The sequence below is a fragment of the Artibeus jamaicensis genome, unplaced genomic scaffold, assembly GCF_021234435.1.
Source record: "Artibeus jamaicensis isolate MK-2021 breed Jamaican fruit bat unplaced genomic scaffold, CSHL_Jam_final scaffold_854, whole genome shotgun sequence".
In the NCBI taxonomy this organism is placed as follows: domain Eukaryota; kingdom Metazoa; phylum Chordata; class Mammalia; order Chiroptera; family Phyllostomidae; genus Artibeus; species Artibeus jamaicensis.
In genome coordinates, this window is record NW_026522058.1 from 367215 (window position 1) to 389958 (window position 22744).

At 38.0% G+C, this 22744-nt stretch overlaps 1 protein-coding gene across 1 annotated transcript in view; it reads left to right on the plus strand.

The window, feature by feature from the left end:
* The first annotated feature begins 224 nt into the window (after nucleotides 1-224).
* SUPT16H (SPT16 homolog, facilitates chromatin remodeling subunit) overlaps nucleotides 225-22744 on the plus strand; it is a 43005-nt gene continuing 20485 nt past the window's right edge. The window contains exons 1-7 of the mRNA XM_037152121.2: nucleotides 225-530; nucleotides 14064-14156; nucleotides 15148-15318; nucleotides 16000-16152; nucleotides 16667-16813; nucleotides 17208-17359; nucleotides 18080-18252. Of these exons, the coding sequence (XP_037008016.1) occupies nucleotides 465-530; nucleotides 14064-14156; nucleotides 15148-15318; nucleotides 16000-16152; nucleotides 16667-16813; nucleotides 17208-17359; nucleotides 18080-18252 (955 nt within the window). The 5' untranslated portion in view covers nucleotides 225-464. The remainder of the gene's footprint in view (nucleotides 531-14063; nucleotides 14157-15147; nucleotides 15319-15999; nucleotides 16153-16666; nucleotides 16814-17207; nucleotides 17360-18079; nucleotides 18253-22744) is intronic.

The following is a 22744-nucleotide window of genomic DNA, read 5'->3' on the forward strand; positions in this document are numbered from 1 at the left end:
AGCTTCCCCCTCCTTTCCCGATGGGTGGGGCTGTTACACCCGGGTAAAGTAGCCGTGAGGGGCGGAGCCCGCATGTCAGGCCTCCCGCCTCAGTATTGCCTGGCCCCCGCTGCCTGGATGAAAACAGCTCCTGCAAACTGCGCCCCTCCGGCGAGTGTGGGCGGAGGCAGAGCGTCACGTGATGACGTGGACTTGCGTGCGGTTGTTACTAAGTTAAGAAACCCCGCGAAAATACAGACCGCACGTTTTGTCGATCTCCCCGCTTTTTCTTCCCCCTAACCTTCTAAAGGAGGAGTTAAAAAAAATAGCAAAACCCTGCGCTATCGGGACCCGGAAGCGGAAATGGCACCTTTGAGGTCGATACTTCCGGGTCACTGAGTGCGGGATTCCGGGGCCCAGAGAGGGTGGTGGAGCCGGGACCTCGCGTGATTCTCGGGACCCGAGGCGGAGCAGCGATTGTGGCTATGGCTGTGACTCTGGACAAAGATGCTTATTACCGGAGAGTGAAGAGACTGTACAGCAATTGGCGGGTGAGATAGATCCCGTAATTTTCCCAAGGGAGCCCCTCTCTTACATCCCCTAATAACCCCATTTCTCGGCGCCCTACATTTCCTTTCCTTCGAGAATTCCCGGTTTCAGTGTCGCGCCCCTTTAGTTTCCCCAGGATCACTCACCAAACGCGGCCTGGAGCGCTGCCTGTAACAGGGAGTCCCCCTGCCCTGCGGCCACCACCATCTTACCCGCGTGCCGGCCGCCGTCATGCATAACAGCCACCTTTCGTAGTCTCTTCCCGCCCTAGAAGAGGCATCATCATACCCTCCCACTTCGTGATCATGTCTTGCTGCCCGCTCCTGCAGTTCGCACACACCCACGCACTCGCTCTCCCCTTCCAGGACCTGAGTATTCCATCCAAGTCCCGCCAAAATTACAACCATCTTCGTAAAGGGTGAATGGAGGGGTAGGAGACTGTAAATGGGGCTCTTCACGTTAATTCTTTGTGGCGCTTTTGCTAGAGTTAAAGAATACTGTTCACGCGCAACCGCCTCATGTTCTAGGCCCTGCCTTGGGTAACAGAAACCTAACGCTGAAAACCTGCAGGCATTAGTAGTGCAAAAAGATGTGATGCATGAAACGTGATTAGTTTTCCTGCCTGGTAGTGTCTGGGGCGTGAGTACAGAAAAAGAGCTGTTGCAGTTCCCAGTCTTTTAAAGATTGGGCAGTTTTGTTGCTTGAAAAACGTCCGCTGTTAAAATTTCTTATGGTAGTAATTTGTCAGTTGAGACACTTGGTTGCATGCTGTGATGCAGCCTGAGCTGTCCATGTTAAGTCTGGCCTCTGAACTCTTGTCATCCAGGGAAGATAAGCGAATAAAGACTTTAAAACCTGAAAAACGTCCTGACAAAAATGTTCAATTCTGATTTCAGCATTGTAAGTTGCCTTTCAAATTGATCTACTAAAAACTAAGCTATTAAAATTGGTCATTTCCCTGCCATTCACATTAAAGTTTCCTGTGCATGTTTCTTCTTTTGAGTGTAAATGCATTAGATAATTGAAAATAAAGTGGATTCCAAGTAACATTTCATGAAAAGCAAAAATAAGGACTCTGTGCTACACAAGTGCTGAACATAAGTTTTATTTTCAAAATTTTTTATTGGTTAATTTCTACCAAATGTTTTTAGAGCTTCTTTCACTATCACATTTTAAAATTTAAACATGATCCATGTTACAGGTTTTCAAGGTTCTGACATTTTTTAAAGCGTATACGTGCTGATGTACGGGAAATAATCAGAAGTCCTCTCTTGCACCCGTAGACCCCGAAATTATATACCTTTGATGTGGAGGTTATTTCTAGTCTCGGTGATTCAGAGTTTATCAAATTATTCATCCTCTCAAAACCATTCATGAAAGCTAAGATTTAGAGTTCAGTGTTCCCCTACGTGATAATTAAATATAAAGCATGAAACTAGGGAGAACTTAGGGGCCCAAAGACAAATTGGCAAACTAAATCTTGCATAAGTCTGTAAATGCACAAAAACTCATTTATTAGCCCTCATTTTTTATTTCTCAGAAGTCTTTAAGAAATCTATGTTGGCTCTCCCTTTTAATTTAATGACATTTGAAGGGGGTGTGTTAGATGTTGGTTAAGACCCTGGTATTATAAAATTGAGCCAAGTCATAAAATTAGCAAAATTTTGTGTCTAATTACAAAAATCTTATTTGAATGGACTTTTTAAAATAATTGCATTTTAATAACTGTGCCCAGAACTGACCTGTAGAATTGGTTTCTGTATGCACCATCTTTTCCAGTAGAGTACTTTCATTCTGATCTGCTTAAGCAGAGATCATCGTTTTCTAGGATAATTTCTGGTTGATTATCCTCTTAGCTGTTTAGAAAGAGAGCGATATATATAGGTACATGCTATACTGTTTTTCTTTTACACTTTTTTCCTTTAATAAGAAAAGTAGCATTGAGGAGAACTTGAAGTTAACCATACAAGTCTCTGTTATGACAAAAGTCAACTAACTAAAAAATTAGTTTGGGCTTTATATCACTTTATAGTCTTGGATACCTTTGAGTGTGTTTCAGAACTCTGGTTGCACAAGCTAACACAAGGTAGGTCATACTCCCTTCAACTACATAGAATTATAGAAAACCAGAAAGCTGCTACCATTCTCTCCACCTTTTTAAAATAAGACTGGAAGCTAATGCGGCCCCTAATCTCAAGCTATCTGCAAATTGAGTTTGGGTTAGGTACATATTTTTGTGAGGCTACTGCAAATAAGATATATTATTTATTACAATTTTCATAACCTGGCCTAAAAACAATTGCTATATCACAGTTTTGATTGTTTGAGTAGAAATTTCTAAAACAAATCTCATATCTGAAAAAATAGACTCAACCAAAAATCAAACAGGAGACCTCATAGTAACTAGAATTTATTGTTTTATGACTCTTCCTGGATGTTGGAGTCTAGTATAGACCTGCCTCTTATTTTTTAATTAGATCTGCTATGAGCAGAAAGTGTTTGCAATGTCTTTGTATTTCTGCATCAGGAAACCCCAAGCAGTAGTGGTGGGTCATGAGATGGGCTATGGGCTTCTCAGAACTCCGTCCTCTTACTTCAGGGCTTTCAAGCCTTTTCATGACCTTTTCAATCTTTTTTTCTTTTTCTTTCAAATCCTCACCTGGAGATGTGTTTATTGATTTTAGAAAGGGAAGAGAAGAGAGAGAGACATCGGTTGCCTGTCGTGTGTGTACTGACTAGGGATTGAACCCACAACCTAGGTATGTGCCGTGGAATCCAACAGAACCGGCAACCTTTTGGTGTAAGGGATGACGCCGTAACCAACTAAGCACCCAGCCAGGGTGAGATTACTTTTAACCAAGTAATGGGATTAGTACTGCACAGGGTACCAGAAGGGAGGTTCCACCATTCTGGGGTCTTAGCTGCTTCGGAAGCTGAGGGATACAATATCTGGGCACAACTATAACTCTTGAGATCTACGAGTACCTATTAGGATATCCAGCTGTGATTGAATTTTGACTTCTGTCATCTGCCTTTTATCCCAAACGAATTCTGTAAAATATCAGAATAGCAGCTGTTTTCAAAAGGAATGCTGATCCAATGCATTCATTCATGTAGCTCTGTCAGGACCGAGGTAATGGATGGCTGCAACACTAAAAAAAAGTTATGCCTTTGGAGAAAACTAAGCTATAGTGTCAGTGCTTTTCTCAAGTGCTGCTGCTCTCTGGCTGTTTACTGATTTTTGTCAGGGACAAATTTTTTGCTTTGGATTGCTCTCCAAAACTAGACAGTTGCCTTTGGTAAATTAGGAAATATAGGCAATTCCCATGCTACTTTCAGCAAGATAATGTTCATCTCAGTTCTTTATGGCTCCTTTATCTTTGGAGGGAGATAGGGAAAAGGTTTAAATAATGCTTTGGTCTCTTGAGTAAAGAGTCAAGATGGAAGTAAAATGCCTGGACAGGTTGGGATTCATTTATTCTTGCTTACTCACCTTTTATAGTCTAGTTACCAACTTTTTAATACTTGTTTTTCATCCCTATTACCAAGTATACTCAGTGCCTGGCAGGTTGTAGGCATCCAGTGAAAGGATAGTGATGATTTCTGAGCTTCCATGCCTCCTTTCTTGGTTTGAAAGGATTTTTACCCAGGCTGTATTTATGATGACCATAAATCTTGCCTTTCCTGAAACTTCACCTTTTGCCCTTACGTAATTGTTAATGGTACATCCTTTTATTCTCAGAATTGCCTTAGTTTGGCTGGTAAGGTATGTGAGTATTCTAGCTATAATCAGACTTCAAGTATGTTTCCTCTTTTAATGCAGTACCCAGTTGGGTACTTCAAGGGAAGATGTGTGCTACAGTATTTCCCCAAATTTTATCATTTATATATTACCTTCAAAGTTTTTGCTGATTCCTTAACCACCTAGATTATTTACCTTGCACTTTAAAAATTATTTTTTATCAAGTAATACATATATAGGTTTTTAAAAAATCAAAGTTTTGAAAACCTTAAAAAGTCACCTCCCCCAGAAACAACCACTTTCAGTTCTTCTCTTTCATATTTTGAAGTAATATCTACTGTATATACTGCTAGTTCTTAATTTGTTCGTTTATTATGTTAACTGTTGTGGTAAATTAGGATTTAAATTAAACTCTTTTATGCCATCACACCTATTTTAACTTCCTTACCTCCTGATACTTTTAAAATTTCTTCTTGGCACATTGTTACGAAAGATTTCAAACATACAGGAAGGTGAAAGAATTTTACAGTGAATACCCATGTACCTGCCACCTAGATTATACAATTAGCATTTTATTATACATGCTTTATCACACATCCACCCCTCTTGATAAGATTTTTTCACAGTTTTTAGTAAAATCAGTAGTCAGTTTACATTGTTAATGTAAATATTTTCACTGGTGGGTAAAGTAACAGAACAATGACCTTTTTCCTTTTCCTCTGTAGTTTTAATTTTTCCTGACATTAATTGCCTCAATTTTTCTCCCTTTTTAAACATTACTAACCCTCATTTTTTCCTGTAGATTTGTCATAATCTCATCAATCTTTTATTCTAAAATTCTCACATCTCCATATATTTTATTGATTATGTGTTTGTTTTTTTAAAAAACCACCACCACCACCACCTCCTCCACCCTCCCAACCTTACATTACACTGCTCTATCTGTATAGGTTGCTCTCCAGGTCTCTTGAACCTTGGGACTTTCCAATGTTGAGTCCCCTATATACTATAGCCATGTCTTGATTTTCTTTGTTTTGTTAGAGCATTTTCTCTTAAGAGATTCCTAAGGAGGGATATAGATATGTATTTCTTGATCCCTGTGTCTCTTGGAAAGTTTTATTTATCATTACTTTTAGTTAATAATATGGTTCAGTGAGGATGAAATTCCAGGGTGAAAATCACTCAGAATTCTGCTCAGAATTGAAGCTGTTGTTTGTCAGTCTTCAAGCTTACAGTATTACTCTTATGAAGGCCGATAAGATTCTATTTCCTCTTCCACTATATATGGTCTATTCTCTCTGAAACATTTAGAATCATCTCTTTATTTCTTTATATTTTGAAATTTCATTACATTGAGTTTGGAAGTGGAGGGCCCTTTTAGTCTTGACTTGGATCCTGTGGTGCTGGAATCTTTCTTTGATGATTTTCTCCCCTTCATTTCCTAAGTGTTCTTTCTCTCTCTCTTTAAATCTGAAATGCATATTTAGTAAAGTTTAGACCTCGTGGCTTAAATTTGTTATCTTTTGCTTTTGTTTTCTAGCCTTTCCTCTTTGACTTAAGTTACTATTTCTCTATTTTACAACTTTTTGTTGATTTTTAATGCATCAACTTTTATTTTTTTAATATATCTTATTGATTATGCTTTTACAATTATCCCATTTTTTCCTCTCCTTTATTTTCCTCCACCCCTTACCCTCCCCCCACGATCATTCCCCCACCCTTTGTATATGTCCGTGGGTCGTACATGTAAGTTCTTTGGCTTCTCCATTTCCTATACTATTCTTAATCTCCCCCTGTCTATTTTGTACCTACAATTTAAGCTTCTTATTCCCTCTACCTTTTCTCCCATTCTCCCCCCTCCCCACTGATAACCCTCCATGTGATCTCCATTTCTATGAATCTGTTCCTATTCTAGTTGTTTGCTTAGTTTGTTTTTGTTTTTTTAGGTTTGGTTGTTGATAGCTGTGAGTTTGTTGTCATTTTACTGTTCATAGTTTTGATCTTTTTCTTAGGTAAGTCCCTTTAACATTTCATACAGTAAGGGCTTGACATCTGGGAAGCACTTTATCTGCCCTTCCAGTCTAAATGAAAGTTTTGCTGGGTAGAGCAATCTTGGATGTAGGTCCTTCCCTTTCATGACTTTGAATACTTCTCAGACCCTTCTTGCCTGCAAGGTTTCTTTTGAGAAATAAGTTGATAGTCTTATGGGAACTCCTTTGTAAGTAACTGTCTCCTTTTCTCTTGCAGCTTTTAAGATTCTCTCATTTTAATCTTGAGTAATGTAATTATGATGTGCCTTGGTGTGTGCTTCCTTGGGTCCACCTTCTTTGGGACTCTGAGCTTCCTGGACTTCCTGGAAGTCTATTTCCTTTGCCAGTTAGGGAAGTTCTTCTTATTTATGATTTCAATTTCTTGCTCTTCCTCTTCTCCTGGCATCCCTTTGATTCGAACATTTAAAAATGTTCTGGAAATTCCTAAGCCTCTCCTCATTTTTTTGAATTCTTGTTTCTTCATTCTGTTTCAGTTGAATGTTTATTTCTTCCTTCAGTTCTAAACTGTTGATTTGAGTCCCGGTTTCCTTCCCTTCACTATTGGTTCCCTGTACATTTCTCTTCATTTCACTTTGCGTAGCCTTCACTTTTTCCTTTTATTTTGCTACCATACTCAGCCATTTCTGTGAGCATCCTGATTACCAGTGTTTTGAACCTTGCATTTGATAGACTATCTCTTTATCACTTAGTTGTATTTTTTCTGGAGCTTTGATCTGTTCTTTCATTTGAGCCATATCTTTTTTGTCTCAGCGTGCCTGTTACATAGTAGGGGCAGAGCCTTAGTTACTGGCCAGGGCGGGGCAACTCATATGGCACTGTAGGTTGGGGAGGGTTCTGAGAGGGAACAATGCCACTTGCTCAGCTCTCTGCAGGTTTTCACTCAGTCACATCCTCTGCTACCCACAAGCAAATTGGTCCCTTCTGGTGCTGATTCCCAGGTGGGCAGGCTTGTGTACATCTAGGACACAGGTGAAAAACAAGGCCCACGGACTGAATGAATCTGGCCCTCCACCTTGTTTTTTTCGGCCCAGCACCTTGTTTCTACCCAGCCGCTGAGCTTGCCCCTAGTTAAGGAATAGTTATATTTATACAGTCCTAAAATTACATTAGGCCCTTAGAAGGCACCCTTGAGGCCGATGTGGCCCCCGGTGAAAATGAGTTTGACACCCCTGTTCTAGGACCCTGTGGGTCTCTCCAACGAACTGTCTGGTGAGAGTGAGAGTTTCTCCTGCTGCTGCAGCCCCCACAGGTTTTTTCAGTCAGAGGTTTTGAGGCTTTATTTCCCCATGCTGGAAACCTGAGTGGCACTGTTTGTCTTGCTCCCCAGTTGTTCCTCCCAGTTTAATTGCACTCAAATGTGGGGCTGCCTGATCCACCAGCCACGGCCTTGCCAAACATCCTCTGCACCCTGGCTGCTGGTCTGTGCCCCTCCTACCGGTCTGGATGAATCTTTCTTCTTTAACTCCTTGGTTGTTGGACTTCCATACAGTTCAATTTCTTGGCAGTTCTGGTTGTTTTTTGTTTTTAAATTTGTTGTTGTGTCCTCTTTTCTTTTGGTTGTGTGAGGAGGCCAATGTATCTACCTATGCCTCCATCTTGGCTGGAAATGTATATCAACTATTTTAAATTTCTAAGAGTTCTTTCTTACTCCTTACAATGGTTTTCTTGTTTCATGGATGTACTTTATTTATCTTATGGGGTTGTGTAATTTTTATTTTCCTCTGCCTTGTCTGTTTTCTTGGGTTTATTAGCTTTCTGTCTTACCTGTTGAATTCAAAATGTAGCTTCCTTATAAAGAAAAAGGCATTAAGAAACTGGTCAGAAGCTATGCATGAATGGGGCGTCAACTAGTAGGGTTTAGTCTAGAGTGAATAGGCTGGCTTATTCTACTGAGGACTCCTGAGTGTCAGTATCTGAAGTGTTTTCTCTGAATTTAGTGAGGGTGCACAGGGAAAATCCTCTAAATTCTTTTCTTTGGGTTTTTTGTACCCAAACGTCATTCAAAATACAGGCTTTTATGTAATTCCCCAACATTTAGCCATTGCCTTCTGCTGAGCCTAATATCTGAACCTAGAGCCTTTCTGAGTTCTGTTCTCCAGAGAATAAAGCAAGTCCTTTGTGAAAAGATTGTCTTATGGTTTCCAAGAACTGGCAGGGTCCATCTCTTAAGCTTTCTGACCAGATCTCTTTTTATCCCTGAACTCATTCATGTACAATAAACCTCATCCCCCTTCCTTGATACTTGGTGCTTCCTGAATTCTGAGCCCATTGTACCTTGCCAGTGAGAAGACTTGTCAAGCACTTAGGGTGTTGCTCCCCCAACTCTGCTTAGTTACTTGCCACTCTCTCCTTTTCCTCTTCCAAAACTATTCAACTCTTCAAACCTAAATACATTCAGAAAGGATACTTCACTGTAAATGGACAATTGCATCACTTTCCAAAAATAAAACATAGCTGTTAAAAAATAAAGATAATGGAAGCACAACTGCATCATTGTAGCAGGTGGTAAGGGTTAGCGTTACATTGTATTCTTCATGTAATCAAGGGTGTTAAAAGAGAATTAAAAAGTATGTGACTTTTTTGCTCTGTGATTGAATATTTAAAGCCATATCTGTAATCACCCAAAATCATCTCCTGTGTGGATTGTACACTTTTCAGAAAGTCTGTTCTACTGTACATATTCTGTACTGATTATGGATAATCAACAGCTAATCTTTGACGTCAGTAACAGTGGTATGCTACACAGTAAATTTTTAACAAATGGCCATTTCAGTCTTTAGTAATATAGTCAAACAGCAGTTACTGTGAGATTACTACTGTCCTAAGCACTTTTTACACATAGCACTTTATACACACTTACGGTCAAGGAGACCAACACAGAGAAGTGCATGGTGGGTCAAGGATTCAAAACCAGGCAGTCTGGCTTCAGAGTGAGCCCTTGGTAGGTATTACTGTCTCTAAATACAGAATGACTTGATACCTTTTGCTTAGAGTTGCTGAAAAAAATTTTCTGGTAAGTTTAAGAAATCATCAATACTAACATCCTATCTAAAAACTTTGTCAAAGACCCTAAGTCTCCTTAAACATAAAAATCAACCTTCCAAAGGAATTTACTTTTATCTTTAGGACCTTAATGAAAACATTCCCTTATCTGATTTGTTAACTGATAAACTTAGAAATGGTAGGAAAGGTATAACTTTACCTGCCATTCTATAATAATTGTAGTCTAATGAAAAATAGCTATTTTAAATGTAATATGTACATTTCAATTAGACATAGTACCCTTGTTTTTACAGTCTAAATCATTAGTGAAAGGTCTGCCTATATATTTTTGTGGGACTTTTGGTATTTTGGTGGCTTGTTTTTGAGTTTTGAGTATGATGATGCATACTACAACTGAAGTTTTATTGTGAGAATAGCATAATTGCAAGAAGGCACATACAGAAAGGAGCTGCTCAGTGAACACTGTTATTCCCATCTGAAACACCTGTGTCAGTCAGACTTGGGTGTCAGGTGGGCTGGACAGACCTCAAGGTGGCAGAATTTGGAGATAGAAAGCAATTGGTGGATATTGAGTATGCAGAGTACAATCATGTAACTTAATAATTGTTAATAATATGGGAAAATGATCCAAAGGGATCTTAAAACAATTAAAAATAAAGAGAGAAAAAACACTCATATTCAGCCTTTTTATGACAGGGAAAACAAACCCAAAGTCTCAAAGATTTCAACTCATAAAAAATGCCTAGTTTTTCACTGCTAATCAAAAAGGTAAGAGGATGAATTCTCCAGCTGCTCCGATCAGTTCATAGAATATTTTTGGTTCATTCTTTACAAAAACTGATGGACTCTAACCCTAAAAGAAAGAAATATAATAACACCAGAATTTAGGGTATCTAAAGATTGGATAAAATTTTTCTTAAAATGTTAAGTCAGTGAAAAAGATTACAATAAAACCAAATATTTGGACAACAAAATCAGGAGTAGTAATTTGGTCACTACTGCGAGGTAACTCATCTAGAAAGGGGATTACAGGCGCAAGGCAGCAGGCTGACATATTCCCGCACAGATAATCCAGTGAAGGAGTGAGCAGTGAGACAGACCACACAGCGGCAGGAAGCAACAGAGGGGACCAATATTGCTCCCTCTCTGACCCCACCCCCACACACAGCATCACAAACCAGTGACCTGGGTGGCCCTGCCCTGGTGAACAGCTAAGGCTCCCCTCTTCATACGTAACAGGCGCGAACAGACCAAAACATGGCTCAAAAAGAGCTCAAACCCCCGGAGCCAATAACTCTAAGCATTGAAGAAATAGCCAAACTTTCAGATACACAGTTCAAAACACTGGTGATCAGGAAGCTCACAGAACTGGTTGATTTTAGTCACAAATTAGAGGAACATATGAAGGCTAAACTGATTGAAATGAAGGGAAATGCACAGGAAACCAATAGTAATGGAAAGAAAACTGGGAGTCAAAGCAGTGGAGTGGACCAGAAGGAAGAAAAAAATGACCAAACAGAAAAGAATGAAGAAACGAATTTTAAAAAATGAGAGGCTTAGGAACCTCCAGGGCATCTTTAAACGCTCCAACATCCGAATTATAGGGGTACCAGAAGGGGAAGAGAAACAGCAACAAGTGGAAAACTTATTTGGACAAATAATAAAAGAGAACTTCCCCAATCTGGCAAAGGAAATAGACTTCCAGGAAATCCAGGAAGCTCAGAGAGTCCCAAGGAACTTGGGCCCAAGAAGGAACACACCAAGGCACATCAATTACATTAGTCAAGATTAAAACGAAGGAGAGAATTCTAGAAGCAGCAAGAGATAAGGGGACAGTCACCTACAAAGGACTTCCCATCAGACTGTTAGCGGATTTCTCAAAAGAGACCTTACAGGCAAGAAGGGGCTGGAAAGAACTATTCCAAGTCATGAAATCCAAAGACCTACAACTAAGATTGCTCTATCCAGCAAAACTTTTATTTAGAATGGAAGGACAGATAAAGTACTCTCAGATAAGATCAAATTCAAGGAGTTCATCATCACCAAGCCCCTATTATATGAAATGTTAAAGGGACTTATCTAAGAAAATGAACTTAAAAAAGATGAACAGTGAAAGGACAGCAAACTCACAGTTATTAACAGCCACACCTAAAACAAAAGCAAACTAAAAGGTCAGCTAGATCAGGAGCGGAACCATAGAAATTAAAATCACATGGAGGGTTAGCAACAGGGGAGTAGGAGAAGGGGGAGAAGGTACAGAAAATAAGTAGCATAGACGGTAGGTAGAAAATAGGGGGAAGGGCAAGAATAGTAGGGGAAACAGAATCTAAAGAACTCAAGACACGTCATAAACTAAAGGGGGGGATTGTGGGGGAGGGAGTGTGCAGGGTGGAGGGGAATGAATGGGGGGGATAGAACAACTGTATAATCAACTGGCATAATCAATAAAATAAATTTTTAAAAAACACATATACTCAATAGTTGGAATTTCACGATATTAATCATTTTACTGCATCAAGAATGTTCTTTAGTGAAATTGGTTTGTTTTTTTTTTCTTTCCATAAGCATGTTTTAGTGAAAAATTAGTTTGGTGCCACTGCCTTTATTCATGATAAGGAACTACTGGTGTTAACTACTAGTTAGTAACCAAATAGTACTGAACTACTACTAATAGTTAAACAGATGATAAAATTTTACCTACATGAAGAAAGACATTTTCTCACTGATAATGGTGAGATACGTACAGTTTCTCTGTAGTAGCTTTGGGTTGTATGTTATGTTGTAGAGAAATTCAACAGAATCCTCAGTTGCTATTATTTGGATCCTTTGGCAACTAGAACCCTTAAAATGTGGAGAGCAGCCCTGGCTGGTGTGGCTCAGTGGATTGAGTGCCCACCTGGGAACTAAAGTGTTGCCAATTCAAATCCATTAGGGCACGTGCCTGGGTTGCAGGCCAGGTCCCCAGTAGGGGGTGCTTGAGAGACACCCACATATTGATGTTTCCCTCTTTTTCTCCCTCCCCCATCTCTAAAAGAGAAATAAAGTTTGTTTAATGTGGAGAGGAGTTGTTTTCTTGACTTCATAGAAGTCAGAGATTTGACCTTATAACCTACAAATGATTACTAGTCCCTTGGTCTTATATTGCTTTTCAAAAGTACTTAATGGTTAGAGCACTCACATTTAAATTTCTATTTCAAAACTTATACAAAGCTGCAGTCACTAAAACAACATGGTACTACTCTAAGGATAGACATGTAGATCTCTAGAACAGAACTAAGAATCCAGAAATAAACCCTTACATTTACATCATTTGGTTTTTGACTGTGGTGCCAAGACAATTCAGTGGGGAGAGAATAGTCTTATTCAACTCTTATGGTGCTGAAAAAAACTACTTACCCACATTCAACAGAAGGAAGTTAAGCCCCTTTCTCACATCATACAGAAAATTACCAAGACAAATCATAGATTTGAATATAAGAGCTAAAACTATAAAACTTATAGAATAAAGTATATGTAACTCTTTATGTCCTTGGTTTGGATAAAGTCTTAGATGTGACAGCAAAAGCATAAGAATAATTTGGATTTCTTCAAAATTAAAACTTGCTTCTAAGAACATTATTAAGAAAGTGAAAAAAACTATTTCTTATAAGAGACATATCTAGAATATAAAAAGAACTCTTGCAACTTAACAGTAAAGCAATAACCTAGTTACAGAATGGGCAAAAGATCTGAATAGGCACCTCTCCAAAAAAAATATAGTGGTCAGTAAGCATGTGATGAAAAGGTGCCAGACATCATTATCCATCAGGGAAATGCAACTCAAAACTACAATGAGATACAATAATACTTCACCCTATTGGATGGCTGTAATAAAAAGCAACAATGTTAAGCATGTGGAGAGGTTGGAAATCTCAAACGTTACTGTTGGGAATGCAAAATGGTGTAGTCACTTTGGAAAACAATCTGGTGATTCCTTAAATGTAGAGCCCTAACCAGTGTGGCTCTGTTGGTCTGGCATCATCCTGCAAGCAGAAAGTCACCAGTTTGATTCCCAGTCAGGGCACAGGCCTGGATTTCAGGCCAGGTCCTTAGTTGGGGGCATGTGAAAGGCAACAGATGTTTCTCTCCCTCCTTAAATAAACAAAAAATTTACAAAAAGTTAAACATAGAGTTGCCGTGAAACCCAGCATTTCCTCACTTAGGCATATACTCATGAGAAATAAGTCTACACAGAAACGTATATGAGTGTTCACAGAAGCATTATTTATAACCACCAAAAAATGGAAATAACCCAAATGTGCAGCTGTTAATGAATGGATACAGTGTGGTATATACATTTAATAAAATGTTTTGGCAATAAATAGGAAGTACTGAAACTTGCTACAACATTAATGAACCTTGAGAGTATATTAAGTAAAAGAAGCCAGACACAAAGGCAGCATGTTTTTTATTCCATTTATATGAAATGTCCAGGACAGACAGAACCATAGAGACAAATTAGATTAGTTGTTGCCTAGGGCTAGGGAAGATGGATAATGATTGCAATAGGTTTGTTTTGGGAAGGGGAAAATGTATTAGGTTGTGGCAATAGTTGCATAGCATAAGTAATCAATGGTTGTGAGGTTATCAAGTAAACATGTACCTTAAACTTGGAATTTCTTTTAGGAAAACCAAAGTCTCTTTTTATTTTGCTAGTGTAAAAAGAAAATGACCAAATTACCTAACTCTTTATTTTTCAGAAAGGAGAAGATGAGTATGCTAATGTTGATGCCATTGTTGTATCTGTGGGTGTTGATGAAGAAATTGTTTATGCCAAGTCAACTGCCTTACAGGTGAGGGGTTACAACAGTTCTTAACCCTGACAGCCTTTGAATCCTCAACTGCACTGTTTAGTAGAGTAGCCACTAACCACATTCAAAAGTTAATTCCACAGTCCCAAGTCTCAAGTACTCTGTATTGGCTACCATATTAGAGTAGATACAGAATATTTTCATTTGCATAAAAAGTTCAGTAGACAGTACTGATTTAGAACATAAGGAAAAGAAGTACATAAACTGGATGGATTTAACTGTGTATATCAAAAGAATCTAAGCAGTGGATAACACAAAATTTTCCCTTTTCTCTTTGATAGTCTTCAGGGATTTAATTTTATTTTCCATGTCTCTCCTCTAATGTTCGTAGAGTTTAGCTGTTGTGCTCACGGTACAAAAATTGCTAGAGTTCTAATCATTACATTTGCATTCCCAGCAAAAAGAATGGAGAAAGGGAAGAAAATGAGAGCTCTTCCCTTTTTAAGGAGACTTTTTTGAAGAGCCACAGAATACTTCCGCTTATAACTTATTGTCCAAAATTTTATCTGTCAGCCATACTTAGTTGCAAGAAAGGATGGGAATAAATTTTCATACTGATCAGTATACCCAGCTAAAAATCCTGTCTTTTTGAGAGAGAAAAAATGAATAACTGGTGCACAACGACAGTTTTTGGCGGAGGTAGAATGCACAGTTCTCTAGGGTGCTCTTCTATTCTGGACAGCAAGACAGTTTCTGTAAACACAAATTGTCCAAATGATTTGATGGTCTACGTTATGAAATACTTCAAACATACAAAAGTTGATAAAACAATAATATTTAACTCGAATTTACCCATCATTTAATTTCAGTAAATTGTTAGCTGGGTAAATGTCATTTGTCTACATTCAGGATTCCCTACCCCAAATTATTTTGAAGTTCAACATATAAGATTCAACATAATCTTATAAATATTTCTATATAAGTACTTTATTTTTTTTTCTGTAAATACTGTTGTCATCGTCTTTCCCCATAGACATGGCTCTTTGGTTATGAACTAACGGATACTATCATGGTCTTCTGCGATGACAAAATCATTTTTATGGCCAGCAAGAAAAAAGTGGAGTTCTTAAAACAGATTGCCAACACCAAGGGCAATGAAAATGCTAACGGAGCCCCTGCCATCACACTGCTGATTCGAGAAAAGGTTAGAACTAATAAAGAATGTCGCAAACGTGAAGAAATGTTTCAAAGTGATAAACAGAAATGCCTTCTAGGAATTTAAAAGAATATGAGGGGAAGATTTTAGCCAATGGTGGCTGTAATTACAAAGTTTTGTCGCATCTTCATTGTTAGGAAGGAAAGAGTTCAATAACCCTATCAATGTTGTGGCAAAACAAATAGATTATGAAATTCTGGCGTATACTGACTTACTTTGTCCATTCTTGAGGACACTGTCAGCTTAATGTTTGTTTCCATTTGAGTACCTTGATTGGAACAAGTAACTTTAAATACCCATAAGGAAATTTAGACATACCTCAGTTCTGGTTTTTACTAAATGTGATTTTTTTTTTTTTTTGGCATACTGCTCACCTGACAAAGATTTTTTTTCTCATAATATTGTTTATCCATGTGTTTGAGTTTCTTAGCTGCTCCAGGGGGAAAAAATGTTGTCAGTTTGTGGCACTCCCTTAAGCATACTAAAATATCCAAAGATATTTTGTATGTTACAGTCTCCCCCAAAGAAGTAGGTAGGGCATAAGGGTAGAATTGATTCTTTCTAGGGTCAGAATATGTGTTTCTTCTGCCTGCTTGTTACTGGCAGAACATAGATATCTAATTCTAAAACCAAATGACAAACCCCTCTTCTTCCCTCTGACATTGGTAGAATGAAAGCAATAAGAGCAGCTTTGACAAAATGATTGAAGCCATTAAAGAAAGCAAGAATGGCAAGAAGATTGGAGTGTTCAGCAAAGACAAATTCCCTGGAGAGTTCATGAAGAGCTGGAATGACTGCCTCAACAAAGAGGGCTTTGACAAAGTAAGAACACTCCTGGTAACAAGCAAATTGAGAGTTGAGAAGGTGAAAGCGTGATGGGCTTCCATTAACAGATAGTGCAGAGAATATGGGAAAACTACATTCATTCACATTTCCATTTTTCACTCCTTTTAGCTGAGCAGTAAGCCAGTTGTACTTCTCTGTCAGGAGTGAGGCATTCAGGAGATGGTTCAGCTACTTGGAAAAGTCTTTTGTCCCCCAAATTTTTGTTTTTTCCTTGATCTCCTGCCTTTCTTCAGCCTTTACAAAAACTTCTAGAGAGGAATATTTACATTAAAAATGGTACATTAGTTTAGTGCCTCTTAAAGTATTCACAATGTCCTGGTAAAGAGCTGTTTCGGATGTTTATTCAATCCAAGAAAATATTTAGTTCTGCAGACTACTGATTAATTTGCTAAGTAACCTAATATGACTTACAACATTCACACTGGGAGAGATGCATTTCTTTTGTAAGTCTGTATCTGCATGTTAGACGCTCTTATCACTTTGACTGCAGATAGATATCAGTGCAGTGGTGGCCTATACCATTGCTGTGAAGGAAGACGGGGAGCTCAACCTAATGAAGAAAGCAGCCAGCATCACCTCCGAGGTCTTCAACAAATTCTTCAAGGAAAGAGTCATGGAAATAGTTGATGCAGATGAGGTAAATGGAGAGGGAAAAGCCTTTATCATTTAAATGAAGCAGAAATGAGTCCCTACCATGCAGTGTTTTGGTATGTGTTCAGCCTCCTTTGAAATTAATTAAGCCTTTGACAATTAAGTTTGTGCCACAGCCGTGTCATTGTGCCACAGCCTCTTTTTTAAAATAACCATGAGCCTGCACTATAGTCTCTTGAGGTTACCCGGTATTTTACTTGAGAATTCCTTGAATAGCTGTGAATTCCACATACTATTCTCTAAATTTGCTTTAGATGTATACTCTCTGGTGCATAAATCATTTCATCAGACTTGTATTGCATCTTAAACGATACCAGGATAAATCACAGCACCCCTTTCTGCTACCCTTTAGTAAGTGTTGTTTCTGGGTATACTTACAGAAAGTTCGACACAGTAAACTGGCTGAGTCTGTGGAAAAGGCCATCGAAGAGAAAAAATACCTAGCTGGGGCAGACCCCTCTACTGTGGAAATGTGTTATCCTCCTATCATTCAGAGTGGTGGCAACTATAATCTCAAGTTCAGTGTGGTGAGGTAAGTATTAGAACCTCAAAATAAAACAATAGCCAGTGTATTTCAGCCTTTATCCTATTTTTCCTTTGACTCATTCTGGAATTCAGAAAAGTTGGAAGAGACAGAAAAACTATTAGTCTGCCTTATGCATTGTCTTCTTGTCATACTCCATGCATATTTCTGTTTTATTTCACAGTTACTCATTTCTTGAGCATTTGATTGTAAGCATTTTTCCAGGTGATTAAAAAGGCCTGGCAAAAAATTGCAAAACACACCACCGTCTGAAAAATAAAAATCTTCATAAAGATTATAATTATAAAACCTACTAAGGTTTTATAATCTAATTCCCCTTCTAATTTGTAAAAATACTGTAAAAAATGCTTTTATTCTTGGTTAGTCTGAAGGGACCAGTTCAGAGTGAACACTGCAGTTCATAGTGTACTGGTAGATAAGTGACTCCTCACTACCTTACTGTTAGAATATCAGTAAAACGTAGTGTATCCTTTGCACATTTAGGACACAACTCAACTTTTCTCTGAATTTTTATGCTAAAAATTTGGGTGTCTAATTTTACTCCAGAGCCTGTATAAATTGATTTATTTTAAAAAAATATTTGTCCTTTTGGTTCAGCTTTGGGATATAGCAGGGAAAGTCAGTGATTACAAATGTTCTGTGTCAGTGATACTAAGGACTGCCCTAGTTTGGGTAATGAGTGAAATGTTTTCTTCCCTTGGTCTCTAGTGACAAGAATCACATGCATTTTGGGGCCATCACTTGTGCCATGGGTATTCGCTTCAAATCTTACTGCTCCAACCTTGTTCGCACTTTGATGGTTGACCCTTCTCAGGAAGTTCAAGAAAATTACAACTTTTTGCTCCAGCTTCAGGAGGAGCTGCTAAAGGAATTAAGACATGGTGAGGTACCTTATAAAAGGTTTGGAAATCATGTAATAAGAATGTTATTAGTGTTTATGTGAGCTTATATCCCTGAGGCTCTCATACTAAAAATAGAATTAGATTTTACTAACGTCTAATTGTCCCAGCATTTAGTTCCTGAATCTACTTTTCTTTTAGGCATGAGTGATTATGTTTTTACATTGATGTTTACAAAAAACCCTTTAACTGGTTACACCTCTGTGTCCAGATCTTCATAAAATATTGTGGCCTTATTACTCTTTAGAACTTTAGAAAGTTTTTTTAGTTGAGGTATAACTGCATACTAAATTACATTAGTTTCAGGTGTACAACATAATGATTCGGTATTCATATATATTGCAAGTGCTCACCACAACAAGTTTAGTTAACATTTGCCACCATATACACCATACCATTTTTTCTTGTGATAAGTGGGAACTTTTAAGATTTACTCTCAGCAACTTTCAAATATGCAATACAGTATTATTAACTGTGGTTGCCACACTGTACATTACATCTCTATGACTGACTTACTTTATAACTGGAAGTTTGTACCTTTTGACTCTCTTCACCCATTGCACCCACTTCCCACCCCTGCCTGTGTCAGCCTCCAATCTGTTTTCTCTGTGAGCTTGGCTGGTTGATTGATTTACTAGGGATGGCTCAGTGGATTGAGCTCTGGTCTGAGAACTGAAAGGTTGCTAGTTCAATTCCCAGTTAGGGTACATGCCTGGGTTGCAGGCCAGGGCCCTAGTTGAGGGTGTGCGAGAGGCAAACAATTGATGTTTCCCTCCCTCTCTTTATCCCCCTCCCTTCTTCTCTCTCTGAAAAAAGTAAATAAAGAAAATCTTAAAAAGTATATAGATTCCACATATAAGAGGAATTATATGGTATTTGTCTTTCTGTCTCACTTAGTATAATGCCCTAAGGTCCATCCATGTTGTTGCAGATGGAAAGATTTCATTTTTCTTTTATCCCTTAATACTGTTTCTCTGTGTGTGTGTTTGTGTACACATACACAATTGACCCTTGAACAACTTGGGGTCTAGGGGCACTGACTTCTTTCAAAGTCAAAAATCCACATACAACTTTGGGCTCCCCAAAATTTTACTAATAGCCTGCTGTTGACCAGAAGCCTTACCAGTAACATAAATACATATTTTGTGTGTTGTGTACTGTATTTTTACAATAAATTAAAGCTAGTGAAAAGAAAATGTTATGAAGAAAATCATAATGAAAGTATGTTTGTAGTAGTATTTATTGAAAAATTCACATACAAGTGGACCCATGCAGTTCAAACTGGTGTTGTTCAAAGGTCAACTGACCGCATTTACTTTATCCACTCATCTGCTGGTGGACACTTAGGCTGTTTCCACATCTTGACTATTGTAAATAATGCTGCAGTGAACCTGGGAGTGCATATATCTTATCCCCTTAGTGTTTTCATGGTTGGTTGGTTAGTTGGTTGGTTGGTTGGTTAGTTAGTTTTAGTAAATACCCAGAAGTGGACTTGCTGAATCATATGGCAGCTCTATATTTAATTTTTTGTGGACCTTCCATATTGTTTTCCATAGTTGGCTGCACCAACTTAAAATCCCACCAACAATGCTCAAGGGCTTCCTTTTCCCCACATCCTTGTCAGCACTTGTTATTTCTTGTCTTTTTGTTAATAGCTATTCTGACAGGCATGAGATGATATCTTATTATGGTTTTGGTTTGCATTTCCCTGATGATTAGGGATGTTGAACATCTTTTCATGCACCTGTTAGCCCTGTGTATGTGTTTTCGTTGGGAAAATGACTGTTCAGATTTTCTGCTCATTTTTTAATAGGATTGTTTTATTACTATTGAGTTTTATGAGTTCTTTGTATATTTGGGATATTAACTCTTATTAGATATGTGATTTGCAAATATTTTCTCCAATTCAGTTGGTCAGCTTTTCATTTTGTTAATGGTTTCCTTAGATATGCAGAAACTTTTTATTGTGACATAGTCCCACTTACTGATTTCTGCTCTTAGTGTCAAATCTAAACAGTTATTGCCAAGTCTGATGCCAAGAAGCTCACTGCCAGTCCTGGCTGGGGTGCTCAGTTGGTGAGAGTGTCATCCTGGTACACTAGGGTTCTTTGGTTTCAGGTCTTACATTCAAGTCTATAATCCATTTTGAATTAATTTTTTGTATATGGTGTAAAATAGTGGTCCAGGTTCACTTTTCTGAATGTTATAGCTCAGTTTTCCCATCACCATCTAGCAAAGAGAGGTTCTTTCTCTATTTTATATTTTTTATTTCATTATCATAAAATAATTGATCGTGTGTGTGGATTTCTTGGCTTTCTGTTACATTGATTTTTTTGCCTGTTTTTTAATGAAAATGCCTTGCTATTTTGATTACTGTAGCTTTGTAATACAGTTTGAAATCAAGGAGCGTCACACCTTCAGGTTTGTTCTTTTTTCTCAGGATTGCTTTCGCTGTTCTGGGTCTTTTATAGTTACATACAAATTGTGGAATTTTTTGTCCTAATTCTCTGTAAGAGTATTGGAACTTTGATAGGGATTATGTTAAATTTGTAGATTGCTTTGGTTGTATGGACATTCTTTCAATCTATGAGCATGGAATATCTTTCCATTTCTTTGTGTCTTCATTTTCTTCATCAGTGTCTTATAGTTTTCAGTGTACAGGTCTTTCACATCCTTGGTTAAATTTCTTCCTGGGTATTTTATTCTTTTTGATACAGTTGTAAGATGGGACTATTTTCTTAATTCTGATAGTTATTAGTGTTTATAAACTCCATAGATTTCTGTATATTAATTTTACATCCTGCAGCTTTACTGACTTTATTTATTCTAACAGGTTTTTGGATTTTCTATATATAATATGTCATCTTCAAATAGTGATAGTTTTACTTTTTTCTTTCCAGTTTGGATACCTTTTATTTCTTTTTTTTGCCTAATTGCTTTGGGCGAGACTTTTAATACTACATTGAATGAAAGTGGGAGAGAGGATATCCTCGTCTTCCTGATCTTACAGGAAAAGCTTTCAGCTTTTCACCATTAAGTATGGTTTTAGGCGTGGGCTTGCCGTATATGACCTTCATTATATTGAGGTACATTACAATATCAGTTCTTCATGATATCTCGAGTCAGTTTTTCCTACACTATTCTTAACTTCCCCCTGTCTATTTTGTGCCTAAAATTTATGCTTCTTATTCCCTGTATGTTTTCTTGAGAGTTTTTTGTAAATGGATGTGATTTTTTTTAATCCTCACCTGAGGATATCTTTATTGATTTGGGGGAGGGGGAGAGTGAGAAGAACATGGATGTGAAAGAGAAACATCAATCTGTTGCCTCCCCTTTGTGCCTCGACTACTCACAACCTAGCTATGTGCTCTGACTGGGGCTCAAACCCACAGCCCTTTGATGTTCCGGATGATGCTCCAACCAACTGAGCCACCCAGCCAGGGGTAGGTGTTCAATTTTGTCAAATACTTTTCCTGCATCTATTGAGATGATAGATGATTTTTATCCTTTATATTGTTAATGTGGTGTATCATTGATTGAGTTATGTACATTGAATCATCCTCGCATTCCTGGAATAAATCCCACTTGATTTCAGTGTATGATCCTTTTAATGTAGTTTTGAATTTGGAAGAATGAATCTCAGAATGTTCTGAGAACTAGTAGTATCTCTACCAACAAAATGTATAATGTTAATTCTATATTGAATGGATAGGAATAATCTTAGTATAAGAGCAGAACTAATAGCAACCCTGCTAAACAAGAAACCACGTCTTGCTAACTGGCTAAATGGAACTTCCTATTTACCACTGTTAACCCACTTTGTAAGCCCGTTCGTGTTGCCCAGAGCTTCCAGACATCAGTTCTTCATGATATCTCGAGTCTGTTTTAAGAAATTCTGCTGGAAATCATGGTCATAGGTTGTTTAATGAGGAAAAAGATCCCTCTGAGGCTACTATATCTGGACTACTCTGGCTTGAAATATCTATTTATACCTAAATCCTGAAAAATTAAGGCCATAGTACTTCTGTAATCCTGTTTTTAAAAATGTATAATAACTTGAATGTGTTGCCATTTACCCATACTTTAAAAACTCGATTATGCTGTTACATTGTCCCACCTTTTTCCTCCCCTTTCTTCCCCTCTGCCCTGCAACCTGCCTCCCACCAGCATCTGCGTCGCCTTAGTTCATGTCCATGGGTCGTACGTATAACTTCTTTGGCTTCTCCATTTCCTACACTGTTCTTAACTTCCCCCTGTCTATTTTGTACCTAAAATTTATGCTTCTTATTCCCTTTATGTTTTCACCATTCTCCCATAAAAACTTTCACTGAGACCACCTGGTGTTCACAGTCTTCCAGGTCAGTGATTCTCAAATAGTGTAGTTAAGAATGACAGGGTGGATTGTTTTAAAAAATACTAATTTCTAAGCCTTCACATTTCTGAAAGGAACTGTATTTCTTAGTTTACACCTTGA